Raw genomic sequence first — 25,099 nt, forward strand, 5'->3', positions numbered from 1 at the left:
TGTGAAACTGATACTGATACAGCAGTCTATCAGTATCGGTTGATGCGGTGGCTGGACAATCGGCTGCCGTGCAGGTTAGCGGGTTCGATTCCCGCACGAAGAAAATGCGCAGCTCAAGTATACAATCGATAGTATATATATATCGATAGCCGTCTATAGCACACATCTTTTCATATAAAAAACGTAGTTTAGCTGAGTCCGTTTCCACCAGTAGTAAAAAGCCCAGTAATACTTTGCACGACCCGGGAATCGAACCCGAAACCTCTTGTCCGGCAGTCGCACTTGTGACCACTCAACCAACGAGGCAGTCATTCACAACACTGAACATAAAACTCTTAACATTTATTTAAAATGAATTATAAGTTTATCGATGATTTATATAAATAAATCGATTAGTACTCAACGTACAGAGAATCGATTACTATGTTAATGCGAGTGACTCGATTGTTTCTTTATCGTAATGGTTTTGTTATACGACGGTAATGGACGCTGGGTTTTCCTTTAATAAAATTAACATGACATTGTGATGGGTACCTCTGTAGGGAAGTAATTGGTCACGATGATGACAATGATGATGATTGATCATGAATTATAACAACATTGAAATCAGGCGCAGGAATTTTACATAAATACATACATTAACAGCCTATACTTATATTATATAAGTGGTTACTGCTGACCAAAGGCACGGAGAAGGTTTGAGCGTTAATCACCACGCTTCCTCAATGCGGGCGATTTCACACTTATACAGAAATTGTAAGCCCTGGTGTCCTCACGATGTTTTCCTTCACAGTTGGTCAGTGGTGTCTAAATAATCTTACAAAGAATAATAAGATATAACACGGAAAAAGTCGCATTGGTACTTTGCAGTTGGTAGGATTTGAACCCGCAACCTCTTGCATGAGAAGCGGGCGTCTTAAATCAGACACGGTGAGAGTGATGGGTTCAATTCCCACATGAAATAATTCTTTGTATGATCCATAAAATTATTACAAGATGACATGTTAGTAAATGTACACTCAACACAGAAGAAAAAGAAAAAAAAACAATCATTAAAATCACCACTAAAAACATCACAATTTTTAAACGTCAAATCGAAATTTCCAAGATGGCGCCGACCACACGACGACTATATGACGCGGAACTCCTCAACTCGAACGAACAAAACGATCTTCCTGATACCCTTTCCCAGTTCCGCATAAACAAGAGCTCAGACTTTTATCAACAAGCCATTAATATGCATAGGGTGTAAGCAGACATGTTTGAAATATGGCCGACGGATGCATAGTGAATACAGATGGTGTAACCATGCTTCATTTATTCAGTACCCGATAATATTGAAGACGTCAATGGTTTTTGTAGACGGGCGATTTGTTTGTGCGACTTTTTTTGTACATAACCTAGTCATAGTCATAATCTAATCGTAGAATAGTAAGATGTGATATGAAAATGTTACACACAATTTTTGCCAGTTGCGTTTTTTTGATCGGTAAACAATCAGACGGATCACCTGATGGTAAGCAATAGCCGCCGCTTTTAGACACCCGACCACCAGTGTTACAACTGCGTTGCCGGCCTTTTAGGAGTTAGCAATTTGAGAATTGTTGGGGATTCGAGAATTGGATAGATTGGGAAAGGGAGGTTAACCTCACTCACACGTTATGAGTCCCATTAAATATTGTCATAATATAAGTTTTTAAACTGGTCACTAACACTATCATTAATTACTCCTTAGTTCATCCGTGATCATGGCGCTTGCAACAGTGCCGAAATATCAGCAACTCATAGATATAAATAAACATGGTACTTAAATATCCCGTTTCAGGTTCTAATGATATTGTCATAATATTCTATATCAGGCGTAATTTCAAACACCGTGGTATTGATATAATAAAAAAGAGAAAACCTAAAAGATATTAAAAGGTATTGTGTTTTTCTCGCCCTAGGTATACAGAATGGAATAATTAAGCCTGTAAGCACACCTGCGCCCTTGTTTATTTAACTTCTAAATTATTTACAATTGAATGTACAATTCTTTAATCTACTTTCAATAATATTGCTTATATTGAAAACCAAACAAATTACAAACTCTTCTCCTCAAAATGGAGTACAATGCAAAGAGATTATCTATTTGAATTACATAAACAATTAAAATATTTACACTACATAATAGTATACAATATGTACAGTTTACTATAACTAAACACACGTGCTTCTGCACGAATGGGCCGGCTCGACCGGAGTGATACCACGGCCACACAGAAAACCGACGTGAAACAACGCTTGCGTTGTGTGAGTGAGGTTACCAGAGACCCAATTCCCCCCTTCCCAATCTTCCCAATCCCCGATTCCTCAACAACCCTTTTAACCCCCAAAATGCCGGCAATGCATTTGTTACGTCTCTGGTGTTTCATGTGTTCATGGGGGCGGCGATTGCTTACCATCAGGTGATACGTCTGAACGTTACCGGCGTATTCCATGAAAAAAGAAGAAGAAGAAAAACTAAAATAATAAAAATCTCTCCCCTTAGGCATTGTAGGATCACTGTCACTGTTTCTTAAAATTAGTGGCTAATTTAATTAAGAATACACCATAGTACGAGTATTACAAATATTGTAGCGTATAAATAATCAAGATTAACTCGTTCCTAATACCGGGCAGAGGGCTTACTTCGCGAGGAGAGTCGGTAAATCTTTCAATTATATCTTACCACGAGATTTTCTTATTAATGTGTATTGTATTGGGTTTTCCTCGAATCGGATTAGTGGGAGGATTTACTAGGTTTAACGACTATATGATTTATTTAGTGTCGTGTGATTATTTATTTATAGTAAAAGGTATTATAAGTATTAATAACTGTGTAGATAAATTTGAAGTTAATGGTAGTTTCAATTTAGTAGAATTATCTGCTAATTACTAGTGAATTTTTTTAACGTTGGATTTTCTTCTATGTCATGGGTGCACAAACACATACAAGTTCACATACACATGACACCCAGACCCGAAACAACAATTTGTGGATCATACAAAGATTGCTCCGTGCGGGAATCGAAACCGGGACAATCGTACTGTATTCTAATAGTAAAGTGTTTATTTGTATGATGATATGGTAGTCGTACGACAGTTGCCGCAACGTGTGTCGCGCAATACTGCTCATAAATGAGACGCTCGCATGGCTTGAAAGTAGTTGAGTTCCTTGTCAAACAGTAACGTGAGTAAGCCGATAAATACAATAACAAATTTCTAGTCATTTTTCTTTGATTATTTTTTCAATATTGATACGCAAACGATGTGACGAAACTCACAATTCGAAAGTCATCACAAATCATAAGCTAATTTTCATTTTATTACGACAAAAAATACAGCAAAAAAGTCGCAACCAACCAAACAAAAGTCGCACGTCTGTACAACCAATACTCAATAAGGGGACAATCAGACGATTACGATTTTAAATGAACGCAATACTCAGTGCGCGCAAACCTTTGACACTAACCAGTACCATGTGGCTAAGATTCCTTACTTTCTGTGTTCTAGTGTCACTAGTCCTTATTGCAGTACTAAGCACCATTTATGGAAGACCGGTGATCAACATATTCTTCCGAAGATGCTGTACCGACGACATCGAAAATGATCAGACGATATTCGCCAATTTAAATGATAATTTTCTTAGAGAAAGACTGGTCAGTGATGGGATATTTAGTGATGGTGATTACGTAGAAGTGAGAGAAGTGAACGCTACTGAGGTTGGGGATATTGATCTGAATGGTGATGGTGATTTTGATACTGTTGGTGATAAGGATAATGAGACTATAGTGAATAGAACTACTGGTGAAGGTTAGAATGTGTTGTGACGTGAAGACTTTGTTGATTAAAATAGTGACATTATTTTGTCCTGGTGATTTGAACAAGATGAAGTTAATGTAGTATATGTGAATGAATTTAGAGATGATTTTAAAATCATGAATGTTATTCTTGTGGCACATAGACGATCGATGAACAAATCGACGGATGACGTCATAAAACGTACATACGAAGTGTACATGCGAATAAACATGGATAGAAAATCCTAATAAACAACGGTTGGGCAGAAAGCCCGTTACACACGATCACCTCGACTGTTCGGAGGATCCTCCTTTTCTTAGGGAATTTTACTCTCTGTTCCCTAAATTCTCACCGAAGATTAGTCATAGAAAATACTTATAAGATTATTATTTGTTATAAGTCAAAGGGTTGATGTAAATAAAATATATTTTACAAGTGATGTTCTGATAGTCAATGTAATTAAAAAAGTGATTACAGATAAAGGTCAAACTAACACTAAGGATAATAACAATGAAGCATCTATAATAATAGTGGCTACACTACATAATTATAAGACAATAGAATGGTATCTAGTAAATGATAAACTTGTTGTTTTACAAAGAGCTACTGTTTGTGATACGTGTTTGTTGTGAGATCTGGCTTTGTGTTAATAATTAATGGGTTTTTTTCTGATTTGATTTTATGGTATAGGCCGGTAGATTCGGATCACTTGATGGTAAGCAATCGCTGCCGCCTATGGACACACGAAACACCAGAGGCGTTACAAGTACGTTGCTGGCTTTTTGCCCTTTTTTGTTGAGGAGGGAAAGTTATCCAAAGACTTTTTCCGCCTTGGGCGAGGCGGGAGGGAGTGACAGACTCTGACTGACTAAAAACCATCCCATTTCTACTCCTGCTTTTCGAGTCGGAGCTCCGGTAAACCCGCTAGGTAGTCCGCAGCTCGGCCTAATAATGTTATTCAGATAGTATATTCTTGTTATTTTCCATAATTACCATTAAATATCTATATCTGAAAAGCACCAGAGTGATCACGCGAGTACGTCCGTTTTGAAGATTGACCCAAATATATGTATTTCAATTTCTTTGTTTGTGTCAAATTTAGTAATTGGCATTTAACCACCTTCCTGACGTCCGATCGATCTGATACTTGGTACACACTCTTAATCTTGATGACTATACAATATAAGCCCACTAAACTTGTTTAACATAAAATATATAGTTTTATGTTTTAATATTTTGTTATAAGGTACGATACGACTGAAGAGTTGGTACAATGCTCTCATAATAATTTATATGATTTTGTAAAGTGATATTTTCCAGTATTGTATGATAAATATAGGTTATTTATTATTAATTAGACATACAAAATAATTATTTATTATTTGAAAACGTAATAATAAAATTATATTTTTTTATTGTGTGTGTTTAATTCTCAATAGTTTTTATGATAATTATTAAATATCAGTTTTTTTAAACACATAGAAAACCAACAGCTGTACAATTTGATTAAATAATGTGGTATAATGTGACAAAAAGCCAATTATAGGTTTTCACGAATAGCAGTAGAAAATACAAAAACATGCCAACAGAACTATACAATATTAAAGTTACATAAATTATATTAGTTATGATAATTACACACTGCTGCACAAATTAATACATTAAGCACTGTATACGTTTGTGGGATAGAAAAGATATATAAGGAATAGGACAGGATTCTTGAATTTCCTATTATTTTTTTACTAGTGAATAATATCTACTTCAACATAATAAATTATAAAACAAAAGATTTCTATTAAAAATCCATTACAATACAAGTGATACACAACGCTGAGATTGTGAAATCTTGCATCCGTGTAATTGGTAACAAATTGTTAGTTAAGTACATGGGGGTACACCCCCTTCAGGGGTGGATCAGGGGGTGAGAGGGAGGAGTATGGGGTCTAAGGGAGGAGTAAGGGATGTAATCTCAATCAAGTGATGTCTGAGTGTTGAAGATTTAAATTAAAGGTTTTTGATCAATATTTTTTTATGTAATAGGGGCAAATGATGGTCTCCTGATGGTAAGCGATCATTGCCGCCCATGGACACCCGCAACACCAGAGGAGTCGCAAGTGCGTTGCCGGCTTTTAAAGAGAAATATGCTCTTTGAAGGTCGTATCGGTTCGGAAATACCGATGACGACAGCTCATTCCACAGTTTTGCTGTGTAAGGCAGAAAGTTTCGAGAAATATTTTTGGATGTAGGTCGTTTCCATAGGTTGATACCTATCTGGAAGACATTGGGGGAGGCCTATGTTCAGCAGTGGAGGTCTTATGGCTGATGATGATGATGACAATGAATAATATTTTAGACTTCAAAATTACTGAATGACTGCCTTGTAGAGTGAGAGAGTGATCGCAAGGATCAATGATAGATTCCCAGATTGAGGGAAGTATTATGAGGGCTTTTTATGTTGAAATCTCAGTAAGAAGTATACAACGACCTTTAAATTCTTTGCTAAGCTTGGAGACTGAGGTAAATCCCTCTTTTGTAGACGAGGCTAAGGGTGCTTTTCCTCCAGAGACGTGCTATACTATGTTGCTGTGGATGCGTTTGGCTTCCACCAATCATATTTATTGGTACACATAGCTTAGCACTGGTGGAAATGGACTCAGCTAAGCTATGGGTTTTTTATGGAAAGATACATGCTGTGGAAATGTGCTATGGACGGCTTCCCTACTATCGAAACATCGTATACTCGAGTTGCAATCCGGAGCTGCGGACTACCTAGCGGGTTTACCGGGGCTTAGCTTCGAAAAAATAGAGCTGCGCATCTTCCTCACACAGCATTCAATTGTTTCACAGCTTAGCTATTACATCTTCGTAGCATAGCTACATAGCACATCTCTGGTCTAAAACCACCCTAATGAGGCAGTCGTAGTATGTGACAAATATAACATTCACGAAAAATAAATAAAAAAAGTTTAATCACAAACTCTACATAGACTATCGAAAAAGAAAATTCGTTACGAAATCCAAGAGAAGTAAGCAAGCAAGAAAATTTGGTAAGTAAAGCGCCCGACGATACTCGTAACTCGATAAAGTTAAAACGAATTTGTGAAATAAGAGAAACGGTTTGTATTGAAATAGTTAATCTCATTCCGTTCAATACTAAACGTTTGCAGACGTAACGAGCTACGTTTAGGGAGTCTAAAGTTTAAAAGAGGCTGTGACCTCTCTGTTTTATTTCGTGTTTTTTCTCATGACTGTAAAGGGATTTGGTTTCAATTCCTGGGTCAAACAAACAAAGTATTCTCTTTTTTTCCGTACAAAGATTTTCTCCTGTGTCGTGGTTGCGTTTACAAATATACAAATTGACATACATATGACACCCAGGCCCGAAACAATAATCTAGACACCGAAGTTGCCACACCACACTGCGACTATGGCCTGGCTGGCGCTGAGTGAGTGAGACACCATACTGCTCTATTGTAATTAGTGGTGGCGGACACCAGGTGAGCAAATCTCTATAGCGCAATATTCATTTTGTTGGTAGCGGCGACTGGTTGCGCGGCCATGGTGTCCTTGTGAATAACGTCACGCCCTTTAATCCCCGAAGGGGTAGGCAGAGGTGCACATTATGGCATATAATGGCAATGTACACCCACATTTCATAATTTATATTGTAAGTCCCATGTAATAGGTGGGGAGGCTATTGCCATATACCGGGCACATTTCCAGGCTCCGTGCTACTACTGAAAAACCGAAAAAAGCTCAGCAATTCTTCACCCGACCCGGGAATCGAATGCAACCACACGGCCAACGAGGTAGTCAACGAGGTGTCCTTGTGAAATACCTTAGCAGTAGTAACAATTAAGCAGATTAGTCTGCTTCATTTTTTCAGGTATTAAAATAAATGTGTGAAAAATAATACATTTTTGCAGTTACATAAAATGGTATTTATTTATGAACACTATTTATTTCTACATACAATTTGTTTTAATTACAACTCTACATAGAACTAAACGTTAAGAAACTTTGGTCTTAGCAACTCCATTCTGATGTTGGACTCCTTTCTCACCACGACTTTTACTTGGCTGAGGTTCTTTTGACCTGTAAAAAAAAATAAGAAGACTAAATGTGGGACAGCCATGGTACGTATGGGCCGGCTTGTGAAAACCGACGTGAAACAGTGTTTGCATACAAATATTCTTATAAAATTTTAAAGATTTTTTTATGGTATAAGCCGGTAAACTAGCACACGGATCACCTGATGGTAAGCAATCGCTGCCGCCCATGACTACTTGAAACACCAAAGGTGTTGTAATTGCGTTGCCGGCCTTTTGGTAGTTAGGAATTTAAGGTTAGTTGGGGAATCGGGGATTGGGAAGGGCGGTAGTTGGGGAATCGAGGATTAGAAAGATTTGGAAGGGGGATAGTTAGGCCTCCGATAACCTCACTCACACAAAGAAACAAACCGCAAGCGTTGTTTCACATTGGTTTTCTGTGAGGCCGTGGTATCACTCCGGTTGAGTTGACTCATTCGTGTCGAAGCATGACTCTCCCACACTTATAAAAACCACCAACGTGGTGTGTTCCATAAAAAAAGTGTACAAAAAGGTAAGGATTTAATAGGGGTAACGTACCTATTGAAGAAGAGCTGGTTGGTGATGTTGATCAGCGGCGCCTCCACAAACAGCCACATCGCGTAACTAAGCCCTATTGATACCACCAATGTAGAAGTAGTATCTAAAACCTGGAAGGAAAATGGACTTTACTGCTAACAACATAAGATACAAAGTACTAATTCGTAAAGAGTGAAGGATTCTATTATTGTACAGAGACTAGAGAAATAGTAGCAGACCAGAAGTTTGGTGCAAATCCAGAGACGTATTCCATTTTCGACCTTATAAATCAGAGGGTTACTCTAAGAATAGATCTTGATACTTACCACGCCATAAGGGTCAAATTTGTGTGGCGCTCGCTGTGCAAACTTGTGCCTCTGTACGATGATGGGATGTATCATGTAAATGCCGTAGGAAAGTCGACTGAGAGGCGTGAACACCGACCAGCCCAGGATGCTGGAAATTATAGCTGCGAAACAAACAAAAAAGTTAAAGGTAATAATTAAATATGCCATTTAGCAGCCCATTTTGTATTTTGATATAAGCCGATAAACGAGCAGACGGATCACTTGATGGTAAGTAATTGCCGCCACCTATGGACACCCGAAACACCAGAGGCGTTACAAGTGCATTGCCGGCCTTTTGGGGGTTAGATATTTAAGGATTGTTGGGGAATCGGGGATTGGAAAGGGGGTAATTGGGCCTCCGGTACCTCACTCACACAACGAAATACAACGCTAGCGTTGTTTCACGTTAGTTTTCTGTGAGGCCGATCACATCACAAAATCACACCGGTCGAGCCGGGCCCATTCGTACAGAATCTTTTTGCACACTTGCATTTTAATAACTGCTATGAGCTAAATGGCATAAGTGTCGGTTTAGTTAAATATAATTCAGTGCAAGGGCTTGACTGTAACATTCAACAAGATCATGTGAAATTAATACATTTACTTTTCTATTTACTTGCAGTTTAAATGTTCCTGAAATACTTACGAACAGTTCCATATTCACACATCCCAATAATGCAGCAGATGGCAGCAGCCCACACGATCCTGTTGGTGCCTGCGAGGAAGGCAGCTTCCAGTGGGTAATACTCTCTGAATTTAGTGATATACCCGATAGACAACGTGGCTAGCATTGCGCCCAGACTTATCGCTGTACCAAGTATTGACCAGGTCTGGAAGGAAGATAGTACATACATACATAACGTCACGCCTTTAATCCCCGAAGGGGTAGGCAGAGGTGCACATTATGGCACGTAATGCCAATGTACACCCACATTTCACAATTTATGTTGTAAGTCCCATGTAATGGTGGTGAGCCTATTGCCATATACCGGGCACATTTCCAGACTCCGTGCTACCACTGAGAAATTTTCAAAAAACCGAAAAAAGCCCAGTAATACTTCACCCGACCCGGGAATTCGAGACCCTTGCCCGGCAGTCGCACTTGCGACCACTGAACCAACGAGGCAGGAAGACAGTTAAAGTGGTTAAATTTAAAGCCGCGGTAACGCACGTGTAACGCCTCTGGTGATTCAAGTATCCATGGGCAGCGGTGATAGCTTACCATTAGGCGATAGGTCTGCTCGTTTACCGGCTTAAAAAAAAAATTATATTCGCTCTTTAGAACTAAATGCATATTTTCACCACTCATTATCACTGGTCATGGCCAAAAAAGCGCTTACCATCATAAGTATGAGCACCTCAGATATCCTTTATCTATCGCTTGCTTAATCTTATGTCCATTGATTGGCGATGATGACGATTTGTACCCAAATATAGTCCCCATTTTATTAAATTATCTAATCCAATTACGATAAGAGCCAAGCCTCGTTGGTCGAGTGGTCGCAAGTGCGACTGCCAGGCAAGAGGTCTCAGGTTCGATTCCCTTGTCTGGCAAAGTATTACTGGCATTTTTTCACGCTGGGCATGTAGCACTGAGGCTAGGGTTATGCCCAGTATATGGCAATAGGCTTACCCCTATTACACGGGACTTATAACACTAGTAGTTAAATGTGGGTGTACATCGTATAACGACAATACATGCCGTAATGTGCACCTCTGCATACCCTTACGGGGATAAAGGCGTAACGTAAGAACTGAAAAAGTGCGGCCCCCGACATAAAAACTTAATTTCCCTTGAAATATCTCAGTAAAAAATAAAAAAGAAACTTAATCTTAAAGTACCTAAGAATGTTCTAATAATTCATAAAAAAAATACGTCGCGTTGGGGGACCGCTCCTAATTATTTCTTACTTATCTACAATTTGTTCATAAGTATCACATGCTTGGTGTTAACATTAAAGTAAATTGATGTTTAAGTACTTAACTATAAGGCAGAAATTAGAAATATAGCGGCGCGGGGGCGGCGGTGTACAGTCCGTATGAATGCGGTCCCCCAACGAGACGTATTTTATTTTTTTAGAATTATTAGTACATTCTTAGGTACTTTAAGATTAAGTTTCTTTTATTATTTTTTACTTTTTAAAGGGAAATTAAGTTTTTATGTCGGGGGTTTTTAAAATTTTTAATTTAATTTTTTATTTTATACTTTTTATAGGTAGGTTAGGTTAAGTTAGGCTTAGTATATTACATATACTTACTATAATTTCGATTCTTGTTAAAGTAAAGATTACATTCGAGGTCAATCTCGTTCGCTTTTATTTTATTTTTTTTGACTTATTAATTACTAGTTTTTGTTTCTGTATAAGTAGGCTAAAGATTACATTGGTGCAAGATTTTTTGTTTATATTTAATATTAAAAATTTTATATTTTTGTTATTAAATTTTTAATTATTATTTTTTTATTTAATTTTTTATTTTTGTTAATACGAAAAAATAATATCTTTCAATATCTTCTTTCAGTGCGGTTTAATTTGAGACCCCATTCCAGTATATTTGCAGACCTTCGGCTAATCTCCCCACTTTCACCGCCCATAACTTTAAAACGGCTCAACCGATTTTCATCAAACATGTCTAAGAACACTCGCAGATAAGTCCCCTTTCATACGAAAAAAACTAAATTGAAATCACTGCATCCGTTCGGGAGTTATGATGCCACAGACAGACAGACAGACAGACACGTCAAACTTATAACAGGGCCTCTTTTTGCGTCGGGGGTTAAAAATGAAAATATACTTAGAGCTTGAAGATTTCAAAGCGATAAAGACTTCTAAAACGCCAGTCAAACTCAAAATTTCCATGCAATTTAGAAACAAGCAAATCAAGAACTCTTACCATAGAAACAGACTTCCTATAATCAGCAGGCTTATAGATGGACATGAGGTATCCCATGGCAACGCCCACGAGGTACGCACTAGCGCGGCTGAAGGGACTCGTGTATGTATATGTGACCTCCCAAGTATCGCGGATTTCACGGATCATCTTACTGGAAAGAAAGATAAGTCAAAGTCAAAATTATTTATTTCAATTAGACCAGGGGCCTTGTCTGCTATTGCACTGCTCAGTGATCGACCATTCTGACACAATTGTAATAGCAGACTAAGGCCCCAGGAAGGCACTTTTGAACGTCAAAGCAAATATAATAATATTAATAACGTCTGTCTGTCGGTCAGTCCTCCAGTGAAGCTATTTCCTCGTTCCAAAGTGTAGATTCCTATGGAGAAGAATGAGCAAGAAACTCCATAGGTTACTCTTTTTCAATCAGATTCACAATACAATTCTTGGTTACATTGTTTCGATTGCTTCAACTATGTGAGAACAATGTAAAACTAATATTCAGTCAAAGAGATAGAAAAAGAAAATAACCCCGAGGACGAAGAAGAATGTAAATATACATTATAGAGAAGGCCTATAGGTCTGCAGTGGTTTGTCTTGGGCTATTGTAGTTGATGATGATACTAAAGCTGATTAACATTTTTGGAATAATCAATTTTCTTTGATTTCACCTACATTCGTTGCTCTTTAAAGTAACACCTCATCATCATCATCATCAGCCGAGAGACGTCCACTCCCCTTGGTCCTCCACGTAGAACAAGTAACACCTGCTTTTGGTCAATTATGTTATTAGCTCTTAGCCTATTTTCATCACGGGTAGCTGGCCGTCCGATCAGAACCGGATCCTTGCATATGGTCCATCGGGATCCGCGCACACCTCAAAGATCAACACAGATAAGGCTCAGTAGGGCTGATGCCCGTCCCGGAGCTGCGGACTACCGGGGCTCCGGCTCAAAGAGCAGGAGTAGGAACGGGGTGGATTTTAGTTAGTAAGAGTCTGACACTGCCTCTCGCCTCACCCTAGGCGGGAGAAGAAGTCTTTGGATGATTTCTCCCCCTCAAAAATGCTTATTCACATACACTGACTACAGTTTTAGCTTTCCTTCTGATATCGATATCGGATAACGTAATACAATGGTTACTCTGAAAATTCTTCCTACGTCTAAGATCTGTTGAAAGCAAAAGATTAAATACCATACCCAATATCCATGAAGTGAACAACAGGCAATCGGAACCAGTACGTCAATACTCCAGGAATGATCATGGAGAAGACTACAGCAGCTGCATAGGCTGTATAGCCAAGTCTCTTGTTCTTTTGATGGAAGTAAAACAGTAGAGTACCCAGGATTGCAAACTGATAGTCGCAGGGGACATACCACGTCACTGCATGACACTGGAACGAAGAAATGATACCTTATACTCTCCGAAGGTTGATGTCCACACTCATGCACACTCATGCACAAAAACACTCACTTGAACGCCTAAACATGCACATTCTAAAGAACTGGTTAGACGATATCGTGTATCGTGGGCGTGTTTACAAACATACAAGTTCACATGCACATGATACCCAGACTCGAAACAACAATTTGTGGATCACACAAACAGTTGCTTTGTGCAAGAACCCACCACATGTTGCGGGGCAGCTGGTTGCCTAGCCATCGCGCCAACCGTTAGTAAATAGCACCTCTGCCTAAGCCCCTTCAGGTGAGGAGGGCCAGGAGGCCCATGATACAAGGCTCTGACGATTCTTGTCTGCCTGAAGGTAATGATTGTATAAATAAAGGAGCAATAAATTAATTTCTTTTAAAAAAGAAACAAGGGCTCTCGGTTTCCATTTCCGAATCGGGCAAAGTATTGGAAAGAGATGAAATGTAATGGAATAAAATAAAATACAATGGAATGGCATGGATTGAAATGAAATGCACTGCTTCTCCTAATTGGACTGCAATATAAAGTTGAACTTACAATATCTTTGATATCCGTATTAATCATGAGTAAGCTCCTGAGCCAGGTTTGTTCGCAGACATTTGTCTCCTCCTGGATGCCGAGGTACCAACCAGGGCCACTACCAGTGTGCTTAGACACGGATATTAAGTAGAATATGAGCACTGCGAAGGGTCCTATTAACCTGTAACAAATACTTTTCTTTAATATAAGCCGGTAATCGAGCTGACGGATCACCTGATGGTAAGCAATCGTCGCCGCCCATGGCGTCAACACCAGAGGCGTTACAAGTGCGTTGCCGGCCTTTTGAGGGTTAGAAATGTAAGTGATGTTAAGGAATCGGGCTTTGGGAAGGGGGAAGTGGGGATAATTCGGCTTCCATAACCTCACTCACATAATGAAATACAACGCAAGCGTTGCTTCACGATGGTTTTCTATGAGGCCGTGGTATCACTCTGGTCAAGCCGGCCCAGCAGTGCCGAGGCATGGCTCTCCCACACTCTAGTTATGTAGAATAGGCTCATAGATCAGAAATGGAGTGTTAAAGACTGATGGAAACTAGTCACCATTGATTTCGCCGGGTTTGCTAGTTTAATATAATATATCGCCATCAATGATTTCGCCGGATTTGCTAGTACTTTATAAATATATAATTTGTTTACCTTATGTATCGTTTCAAGAGTACACTCAACAGATTCTGTCGTCTTCCCAGCAGACCTTTGATATGGAGTAGACCAGATATAGCGAAGAAAGTATCCACAATGATATCGATGTGAAGGAACAAACCGCCTTTACCTTCGATGGCCTGAAAACAACCAGGTATTTAGAACATAATAAAATTGGAACGTCCGTAAGGATTGAGGAGCCACATCAGATTTTTTAAATCTGATTTTACCATTATTTAGAAGCAACGTAGTTGATTTTGAAGCACGATTTCTAGATTTAGCAGCAAGTTATATAAAAAGATATATTAATGCAAAAGTGGCTCCAATCTAAACGTTTAATGTCAGTTTGCAACATTGAAATAACCATTTTTTGAGAGGAAAAATTTATCCTATGACTTTTCTCGCATTGGGCGAGGCGAGAGGGAGTGTCAGACTCTTACTGACTAAAAACCACCTCGTTCATACTCCTGCTTTTCGAGCCGGAGCCCCGGTAAGCTGCTAGGCAGTTTGCAGCTCCGGGAAATGCTTTTTCTACATGCATAATAAGGGCATACATACATTACATACACCTAAACTATTATTTTTACAATGTTTGTCTATCTGTCTGTCTGTTTGTTCTGGCTAATCTCTGAAATGACTGAACTGATTCTGACCTGCCTTTTACTAACAGGTAGCCAATGTACTAAGCAGTAACTTAGGCTAAATTTTAACCTACTTCCCAAAAACCAGGAGTCTCCAAGTTAAGTTTTGTAAAAAGGACTTTATACCAAGGAAATAAAGTAAATTTTCACTTACCTTATCATAATCTTGTGCGTTACTTATACCAGACAGTGCCATATAGAAGAGCACATGGACCGATATGACAGTGACTGCAGTCAGGAACTTGATGCCATTCATCACGCGAATCTCGTCCTTATTGTCTTTTAGTAAGTCTTCTCGATTCTTCACCATGCAGAACGATTTTGTTATAATTGTCACTGGAATATAAGGTTTATTTTAGATTGAAAACACCAAAACACTCTAGCTGTTATGTGACTGTATACCTAATTAAATGTGCGTTTACAATAATGAAAAATTAACTTTTTTGGAAAAAATAGAACCGCATTCAATTATCTTTACCACCTCTTTTTTTAAGTTAATATCCCTAAAATCTCCTAAATATGAATAATACCGTGCTGAAAACTACATCAAAATCGGTTTAACCAAATGCGAGATAATCGTGCACAAACATACATACATTCAGTTATACTCTCAGTTACTGTTCTCAGTTTAAAGTCAAACTAAGAATCTCCTTTTCTTTGGAGTCGGTTAAAAATTATATGTAAGTATTAAGGAAGCCTACAGAACGCCTACAACAAATTGAATAAACTTTTTTCTCTGTACTAAAAGAGGCTTCCGTACAAAAATACCATAAGTAGCGGTTTATTTAAGGAAATTTGCCCGAGTAGGAACAAATTAAAAATATGATAGAAATAGGAATATAATATAAAATATCTTACCTAAACTGTTCGATGACTGATCTTCAGATAATACATGCATCTGATAGTAAGTAGAAGCCACAGCTATTGCCGCCAATGTGAAAGTCATTGCTCTGAAATAAAATTAAGGCACTTTTAGACAATGAGCTATGATGTCACAGACAGACAGACAGACTCGTCAAACTTATAACACCCCTCTTTTTGCGTCGGGGTTAAAAACCAAATAAAGAGAATACATTTTGAAATCCTTTGGTTGTGGTTTCTTTCAAGAATTCTTCAGTGAATTAGCGGTCTCCACAACGCGACGTATTTTTTTAGATTTTTTAGTAGATTCTTAGGTACTACTTTAACATTGAGTTTCTTCTATTATTTTTTAACTTGTTATGACGGGGGCTTTTTAAATTTTTAATTTAATTTTTTTGAGGTGGAAAAATCATCCGATAACTTCTCCCGCCTTGGGCGAGGTGAAAGGAAGTGTCAGACTCTTACTGACTAAAAACCACCCCGTTCCTTCTTCTGCTTTGAGCCGGTGACCCGGTAACCCATTACGTTATCCACAGCTCCGGATCGGGCACCAGCCCTAATTGGCCCCATCTGTGGCTCCTTAAGGCACACGCGGAATGCGATGTATGCACAGGTTTGGTTCTGGTCGGGCGGCGAGCTACCCTTGCTCGCCGTCCGCAGACCCGCACTTACAGTGGCCAGTACATTTGTCCCTAGTGTATCCTTGGCCTTAGGTTTTACTGGTTAGAAGTCAATATAGTAATTGCTGTTTGCATTATAATGAGCGACACGTTTATGTGGTGAGGTCTACAGGTCATTGTTGATCTCAGATCATGAACTTGACAGTAATCAGTCTCAGATTAGCTGAGCTATTATCATTGTTATTATATTATAGTTTATACCGTATGGGGAAACCTCTTATAATTTAATTTCAACCACATATTTGTTATCATCTTGGCTGACAATATACGAAAAATGAGCGAAATAGGCCCAGTAGTTAAGCCAAAAAGTACATAATTCTCTTTGAGCTAATTTGAACACTCTTTACAAATACGGCATTATAATAGCCGCGCCGCATGTCCGTAACATTCGTAGACAACCTACAACATTACAGCTCTTCTGTGGCCAAGGAACATGAAGCTGATCTGAACAGAATCAATCTGAACAGAATATTATTTATTTTGTATGAAAATTTTTTTTTTAAATTTTCGGTTTTCGTTGAAATAATTATATAGATGTATTGCTTATGTGGGCGAGTACTATTTGAAGTTTCATTTAAACTATATAAGTGATCTCCATACTGTATATTTAATGATAGTTTTTTCTCAAAAACACGAGGTGTCAGGAGTCCAAGAGCAATGTTCATATGGTGAAGTAAATTCGCCAAACTGTAACATGTGTGGTGTTGTAAAAGACGCTTGTCACATTTGATATGAGTGTCTTCAGACGTGGCCACAAAGACGGACTACCTTTGGGGGTAATATTACAGACGTTGGCCTTTGTGATAGTGTCCTGTCTCGTCCAGTCAGATGAGGTTAGGATGGTAGTTCAAATTATTGTGTTAAGCTTGAGGTTGAGGTAGGGTAGATTTTTGTTAATTTTTTTTAATGTTTGTTGTCAATCAAGGGGGTGTTTTGTAGATCTAGTATTAATCTAGTAGTAGTCAAGGAAGGTGTTACTTTCTTCATTAAAAAACTCCTTTAAAAAAATAAAGATTAAAAGAAAGTCCGTGTGTCTTTTTTATTTTATCCGTCTGTGCCATAGGTATTGTTTGTTCGACTGCATTAATACTGCTGAAATCGCAATGCCAGTCGCAGAATTTAAGACTACCTAGCGGGTTAAGTGGGGCTCTGGGTAGAAAAGCAGAAGTAGGAACAGGGTGGTTTTTAGTCAGTAAGAGTCTGACACTTTCTCTCGCCTCACCCAAGGCGGGAGAAGTACACTGTGCTAGAAAAATGTATATTTAACATTTTTTGCTTTTAAGCTAAAAAAAAATCTCCTGTTTGTATCAGACTTACATGAAGATATAAAACCCAGTGGAGTAGGGCGGGCTCTCCCCAGCCTCCTGGCAGTGTTTCACCGTGACGTCAGACGCTATGCTGCTGAAGGTGGCTGCCTCGTACACCACCCTGCTCAGCTTGGACACTGCTGGAGATGAGCAGACTGCTGGTATACAGACACCCCACATGAAGTAGTTTACTGGCATTCCTGATGCAGTTGGCGACTGGAATGTGAGCGAAATATGTTAGGTTTTAGTTTGTGTACATCTTTGGCAATCTATTATATGTATAAAAATAAGTCGGGTTTTCCTTCCTGACGCTATAACTCCAGAACGCACGAACCGATTTCCATGGTTTTGCATTTTTTGGAAAGGTCTCGGGCTCCGTGCGGTTTATAGCAAAGAATATAAAAGAAAAAACAAAACAGGGTGGCAGCGAAATGAAGTTCGCCGGGTTTGCTAGTCTTCTCTTATCGGTATATATATCGGTATAAGATAAGAGAAGAGGGAAGAAAACCAACAGTTTAAACTGTCTTTTTTGTAACAGTAGAAAGTTGCTAAACTACTCTTCAAGCTCTGTGTGTTCAGGAGTGCTCAAATTCTTACTAAATAAAACCTATCCTATACTTCTGCTCCGTTCCTTTGTCTAACATATTACTATGTATGTAAAATTGTACAGTTTACAAATGTTGAGCAAATTAAGTTTTAAAACATTGAGGTGTAAAAGTGCTGCCCTTTTATTGTAAAATTTTAACCGAATTTTAAAATAGGAGGTTCTCAATTTGACCTGTAGTTATAGTTATGTTTACGTGCACAATTATCTCGCGTTTGGTTGAACCGGTTTTCATGTGGTTTTCAGCATAGTAGTTTTAACACTTAAGAGAAGTTTTTAGGAATATTACCTTGCTTAAAAAGATTGAGGCGATCAATCAAATTGAAGGCGGTTGCCTTTTTTAACTTTATTATTTCAAAACGTTAAAAGAAAAGAAAACATGAATGTGTTTTAATTATACCTAATTATAGTTATACCATTTTAAAGTTAAGATGTAATTACTTCACTGTAAACAATGCAATTACGGGTTAAATGCTAGCAAAGATCAATGGTTCAGTTTAATTAAGAAGTTTTACTGTTACTACGTGTTTGTGCAGATAAATGCTTAGCTTCAATTTCCTGTTCGCAATAAACTGATGTCACTATGCTTTTTTTGAGGGGGGAAAATGACGCAGTGACTTCCCCCGCCTTGGGCAAGGCGAGAGGGAGTGTAAGACTTTTATTGACTAAAAACCACCCCGTTCCTACTTCTGCTTTTCGGAGTCCCGGTAGCCAGGATGTTAACGAAAAAAAACTGCCTCGTTGATCGAGTGGCCGCAAGTGCGACTGCCGGACAAGGGGTTTCGGGTTCGATTCCCGGGTCGGGCAAAGCATTACTGGCCTTTTTTCGGTTTTTATACACTTTCTCAACAGTAGCACGGAGTCTGGAATTGTGTCTAGTACATGGCAATAGCTTCATCCCCTATTACATGGGACTTATAACACAAATATTGAAAAGTAAGTGTACATTATACCTATATAGCGGCACTACTACCTGTAATGTACACTTCTGCCTACCCCTTCGGGGATAAAAGGCTATACATAAGTACAAAAAAAAACTTACATCAATGAATTCCATAATAGACCCAAAGGGATCATAATCTGGCGTCTTCTTCATATTACTGATGTCAGAGAGCTGTACTTCGGTCATGCAGTACTTGGTGTTAAGTTCTGGATGGGTGTGCAGCCACGGAGGCTTCATGCATTGGTCGTAGCTCGCATAGTGTACATAGGAACCGTATAGGTTACCAGTGGGGAGCGCGTTGGCGTTCAAAACTAAAAAGAACAAACATTACTGTAATATAATATGTTTTATGTCTTTTTTTTAAAGGGGGAAATCATCCCATGGATTCTCCCGCCGTGGGCGAGGCGAGAAGGAGTGTTACTCTTACTGACTAAAAGCACACCGTTCCTATTTCTGCTTTTCGAGCCGGAGCCCTGGAAAACCCGCTAGGTAATCCGCAGTTCCGGATTAGGCGTCAGCCCTACTGGGCCCCATCTGTGGTGGTCTGATGGCTCTTTGAGGCGCGTGCAGAACGCGACGCACCGTTGGTACGCATAGGTAATAAAGTATAAAATAAATATAATATCTAGTGGGGCCACTGCTGGACTATTAACTTCGTTTTTTTATGGTATAAGTCGGTAAACGAGCAGGCGGATTACCTGATGGTAAGCAATCGCCGCCGCCCTAACACCCAAAACACTAGAGGCGTTACAAGTGCGTTGCCGGCCTTTTGGCGGTTAGGAATTTAAGGGTTGTTGGGGAATCGGGGACTATTAGTGTCAAGGGTAATTAGGCTTCCGATAACCCACCCTCTTACTTATTTACTTACACTACAACGAAACATAACGCAAGCGTTGTTTCATTCCGGAGCTGCGGACAACGTAAAAGGTTACCGGGGCTCCGGCTCAAAGCAGGAGAAGGAACGGGGTGGTTTTTAGTCAGTAAGAGTCTGACACTCCGTCCCGCCTCACCCAAGGCGGGAGAAGTCATTGGATGATTTTCCCTCCTCAAAAAAAAAGCGTTGTTTCATGTCGGTTTTTTGTGAGACTGTGGTATCACAATCCACAATTTCCTTAGTAATGCAAGAGACACATCTGTCCAAGCGAAATGGAACGATTACACGCTATCATGAGCAGGCGAATGCTGTGAGCTACTGGTGTGTTAGTCGGACTGTTGGACAAAATTAATGAAGCACACAAATCTGATGTAACTGTTTGGATATGCATAATAGGGAATTAGGGATGATGACTGGGTCAAAAATAAATTATTACAACTTTTCAATACAATAAAATATTCAAAAATAATCACACGCTGAATAATATTAATTTTGATCAACTACTAAATTTTCGATTTTTTCTAGCTAAATTTCTAGATATAAGTCTGCTGTTTGATGTCAAAATCTAATGACGTCATAATAGAGTATTTCATACAAAGTTCATAGAAAATATCGTTTTTGACGTTTCGAAAAAGTATTGAATTTGACTATAAAGGAAACATGCCTATTCTTTGACTAGTAAAGAGAAGTCAAAGTCAAATCATTTATTCCAATTAAACCATATACTTTTGAAACGTCAACAAAGAAAGAAATAAACAATAGTCTGTCATTTTGTCTCTGTGAGTTTAAGTCTCACTATAGTTATTATAAAAATATTCATTTTTATATTTTTGATATTTACCTTTTCCACATGCCGAGCAAAGTTTTTGTTTTAAAACAAATAAACAATACGAATTACCTAATTAGCTTAAGGATTTGCACAGAATAAGCGCATAATTATTATCTTTGAATTGAGGCTTTAATAACTAAAATTATAATTCAACTTACTCCACGTTGCCCACAAAGTATGATTCTTGACATTTTCAAAAATATTTAAAATGTTTTCCAAACACGGCACCTCGTCTCGCTCCCACGTCTCGAGTTTCAGTTTGTGTGCCAACGAGTCTAGGAATGTGTCTGCTTGTGGCTTGTGGGGGGCTAGGGGATATACTTGATCTGTAACAAAATAAAAAAAAAACTTCTGAAGTGGAAAACATATTTTTGATGTTTTACTGCCGCACTAAGGGACATTTAATGATTACTTAAACTATTAGTTAGTAACGATTTTGTTCCGAAAACAATTGCTAAGTACTGGGTTAAGTAACCATTAAATTACTCTGAGTACGGCGGTTAATGTCCAAGGTAAACTAAAAAAGAAACACTAATAAGACAATAACAAAATAAAAGTAGAAGAAATATCAGAATTGTATGTGTTTTTGCACTTGAAGATAAATATAATTCAATTTTGTTGTACAGAAAAATGCACATCAAAGTCTTATGTTCTTCGTTCGAATCTTTTTATTATGATTAGGTATTTTTTATTGTATAAACTGGCAAACGAGCAGACGGATCACCTGATTGTAAGCAACCGCCGTCGCCCATGGACACCCGAAACACCAGAGGCGTTACAAGTGCGTTGCCGGCCTTTTGGGGTTAGGAATTCAAGGGTTGTTGGGGAATTAGGGATTGGGAAGATTGGGAACTAGAGTAATTGGGCCTCCGGTAACCTCACTCACACAACGAAACACAACGCAAGCGTTGTTTCACGTCGGTTTTCTGTGAGGCCGTGGTATCACTCCGGTCGAGCCGGCCCATTCGTGCCGAAGCATGGCTCTCCCACACTTATAGGTGCTCAAACAAGTACGATAAAATGTGGAATCCATTATTTATTTGAAGTCAGTCAAAAACTTTAATCTTTAGAATTAGGTAGGTGGCTTATTTTGTCTTTAATAGATGGTCTATAGACCAAAAAAAAAATAATATTATGTGACGCACGCGTGCAACAGTGAAATGAAACTTTAAAATAAAAAATATTGCTATATACAGCGTGTAACAAAATACCCATATACATCAAGAAGCACTGAAGAATACAGGTTGAATAGAATCTCTACACGAAGTTTCAGTTTAAAATACGTTAAAAAAAATTAGTACCAAATACTTGGTATCGCATGGTTCTTGATTTCAAATCATACAAACGTGTCACAACACTACAGGGATCACTCGCTAATATTACGAAACATTTCTTCTGTCAATCTGATCGCCTAGTACCTGTCTACCTAATTTTGATTCGCGCGGCGGCGCGATTGCAAAAATTCATAACTTGGTACCATGGTACCATGAAAACATGAGTTTGTTTGTTTGATTTGAACGCGCTAAAAACCCTCTTTTTGTGTTGGATAGCCCGTATCGTTTGTTGCTATGTTATCTAGAAACTGTGCACTTGATATGTATACCCCTTTTTGTTACACGTTGTATATTGTATATATGTATAAAAATATCACTATCAGAATTTCCTTTTATTAGAAGTCGGTATAGAACTGGAAAAAAAATGAAAACTATAATATTCAGAATCTCGCGCAAAAGTGAAATGAAACTTAAAAAATATCACTGTATTTGAAGTCGGTTTAAAATATAGAACTGGACTTACCGGAGAATAAAATGAAAACTAATAAAAATGGGAGACACATTTTTTTTTTTATAATAAACAACTAAGAACTGTGTCGCATGGCGTTCGAGTATAGAATAAAGATTGAGTGCATCAGGACTAATTTAATATACTTACTTCTGAACCTAGGTGCAGTCTTTAAATAGAGTAAGGACGTGTTTACACTGGCGAGTGAAATAAGGCAAGAAGTGATTATTAAATATAAGCATTTTTTTTGGGACAAGCCCGCCGCAACCTCCCATACCGCTGCAACTCCTGTAAGCCAGGATCTACAGTAGATACAAACATGAAAACACCGGAACACTGAAGTCCGGCGCGTCCCAGGGAAATGAATGACTGTCTTGGATCCCGCAACGAAACAAATCAGAAGATGTTATTAGAGGAGAAGAAAAAGAAAACGATAGTTTCCACTTCCCTCGGTGAATTTAATGCAGGAGACAGAATGACTTAAGCCTTAAGGCACAATAGAGACTACACAACTGGGAGACGCCCAGTCGCCAAGCACCACGGAAATTTTACTTAAAACTAAAATACTAAATGGGTCCTATGCGTGAGCTGTAAATATAAGCTTATACCAATCATCCGCTTAGTTTTAAGTCAAAATTCCATTGTGCTTGGTGCTGTACACCCACTCTTCACCATTTGTATTATAACTCCCATGTAATAGGGGGTGAGCCTCTTGCCATATACTGGACACAATTTCAGACTCCGTGCTACTACTGCGAAATTTTTCGAAAATCCGAAAAAAGCTCAGTAATACTTAGCCCGACCCGGGAATCGACCCCAAGACCCCTTGTCCGGCAGTGCACATGCGACCACTAGACCAACGAGGCAGTCCACGATAAAGAATATGGATTTAATTTGTACAAGTTGATGCGCCGGTTTCACTCGCGTGGATTTTTTTTTTTGAGGGGGCAAAATCATCCAGTAACTTCTTCCGCCTTGGCAAAGCGAGAGAGAGTGTCAGACTCTTACGCGTTCCTATCTTCACCAGCGTAAAATTAATAATTTTAGCTTATTTTTGCCCAAGATTCAAGCGTAAAATTAATAATTTTAGCTTATTTTTATTCTAATTTTCTAACATAAAAATAGTCTAAGTTACGTAACTAAGAAGCATAGAAAAGATTTAAACACATTTATGATGTGTTACTGCTGCACTAAGGGACATTTAATGATTACTTAAACTATTAGTTAGACCCCGACGATTTTGTTCCGAAAACAATTGCTAAGTACTGGGTTAAGTAAGCATTAAATTACTTTGAGTACGGCGGTTAATGTCCAAGTTAACCTAAAAAAGAAACACTAATAAGACAGTAACAAAATAAGAGTAGAAGGAATATCAGAATTGAATGTGTTTTTGCACTTGAAGAAAAATATAATTTATATGTATTATAAATATATTTTATCGAGCCGGAGCCCCGGTAAACCCGCTAGGTAGTCCGCAGCTCCGGATTAACCACATAGCCCTACTGGGCTCTTCAAAAATGAGATGTGGTGGTCTGATGGCTCTCAAAAATCAACATAAGAGCGCGCGCGGAATTTAACGCGCCGCACTTACGGGTCTGGTTCTGGTCGGGCGGCGAGCTACAACCTTCCTCTATGCCGTCCGCAGACCAAGCACTTACGGTAAAAGGCCGGAGATCGTCATCGCGATCCCCGACGCCCGGAGTGTCTTTTATTCGGCTAAGGGCGTGAGGACTAGTTCGTATCAAACTCACGCGTTTAACCCCGCCTCCTCTTATTAGACAAATAGCACGAAACCTGAATTCGAAACAGAAGGAGGAGACGGCATCCCATCCTTTTTCCTTCGCTCCGCACCATGGTCTGAACCAAAGCCAGATGCGAGAGGTCGCCGTCTATTTCGATCACTTCCATCTGAGGGCACTTGGCGGTGCTTATACCACGCAGGGCAGACCGCATTATATTGTTTTTTCATACCGTGTCCTCCGGATGGTAAAACTTCGCAGTGATGACACCCGGGCGTTATCTATCCCGCCCAATCAAAAACAGGAACCTACCGAAACTTACATGTCCGTAAGCACCTGAACCGTCAGGCGGTAGGTGAGGACGATGGCGCCTATCTAGCCACTCCTCTAAAAGAGGGGACAAATTTTACCGTCAAATAGTTGCGGAGATTGCAATGACAGCATAGAGTTCAGCCTTCGGTTGCGACTTTTTTATTTCGTTGCTGCCAACCGCAATATATGAGCATCCAATCGCGCCGGAGATTCGTCCCGCCACGCACTAAACTGACAAACGACAAAC

The 25,099-nt window shown here is 38.9% G+C and overlaps 1 protein-coding gene across 2 annotated transcripts in view; it reads right to left on the bottom strand.

The window, feature by feature from the left end:
- Positions 1 to 7,739: 7,739 nt before the first annotated feature.
- The window catches only part of LOC118279120 (nose resistant to fluoxetine protein 6-like), a 57,691-nt gene continuing 40,331 nt past the window's right edge, over positions 7,740 to 25,099 (bottom strand). The window contains exons 1-14 of one of the 2 annotated variants that reach the window (XM_050698312.1): positions 22,817 to 22,903; positions 21,178 to 21,345; positions 19,416 to 19,627; positions 17,780 to 17,985; positions 15,780 to 15,871; positions 15,076 to 15,257; positions 14,278 to 14,420; positions 13,637 to 13,799; positions 12,868 to 13,061; positions 11,669 to 11,819; positions 9,423 to 9,606; positions 8,756 to 8,898; positions 8,451 to 8,560; positions 7,740 to 7,917 (exon numbers count right to left, since the gene is read on the bottom strand). In XM_050698312.1, coding sequence (XP_050554269.1) covers positions 7,833 to 7,917; positions 8,451 to 8,560; positions 8,756 to 8,898; positions 9,423 to 9,606; positions 11,669 to 11,819; positions 12,868 to 13,061; positions 13,637 to 13,799; positions 14,278 to 14,420; positions 15,076 to 15,257; positions 15,780 to 15,871; positions 17,780 to 17,985; positions 19,416 to 19,627; positions 21,178 to 21,345; positions 22,817 to 22,856 — 2,073 coding nt within the window. In that variant the 5' untranslated portion in view covers positions 22,857 to 22,903 and the 3' untranslated portion in view covers positions 7,740 to 7,832. Of the gene's footprint in view, positions 7,918 to 8,450; positions 8,561 to 8,755; positions 8,899 to 9,422; positions 9,607 to 11,668; positions 11,820 to 12,867; positions 13,062 to 13,636; positions 13,800 to 14,277; positions 14,421 to 15,075; positions 15,258 to 15,779; positions 15,872 to 17,779; positions 17,986 to 19,415; positions 19,628 to 21,177; positions 21,346 to 22,816; positions 22,904 to 25,099 lie in introns of those variants that run through there. The other variant, XM_050698311.1, reaches the window with a different exon arrangement.

The sequence above is a fragment of the Spodoptera frugiperda genome, chromosome 14 (genome assembly GCF_023101765.2).
Source record: "Spodoptera frugiperda isolate SF20-4 chromosome 14, AGI-APGP_CSIRO_Sfru_2.0, whole genome shotgun sequence".
Classification (NCBI taxonomy): Eukaryota; Metazoa; Arthropoda; class Insecta; order Lepidoptera; family Noctuidae; genus Spodoptera; species Spodoptera frugiperda.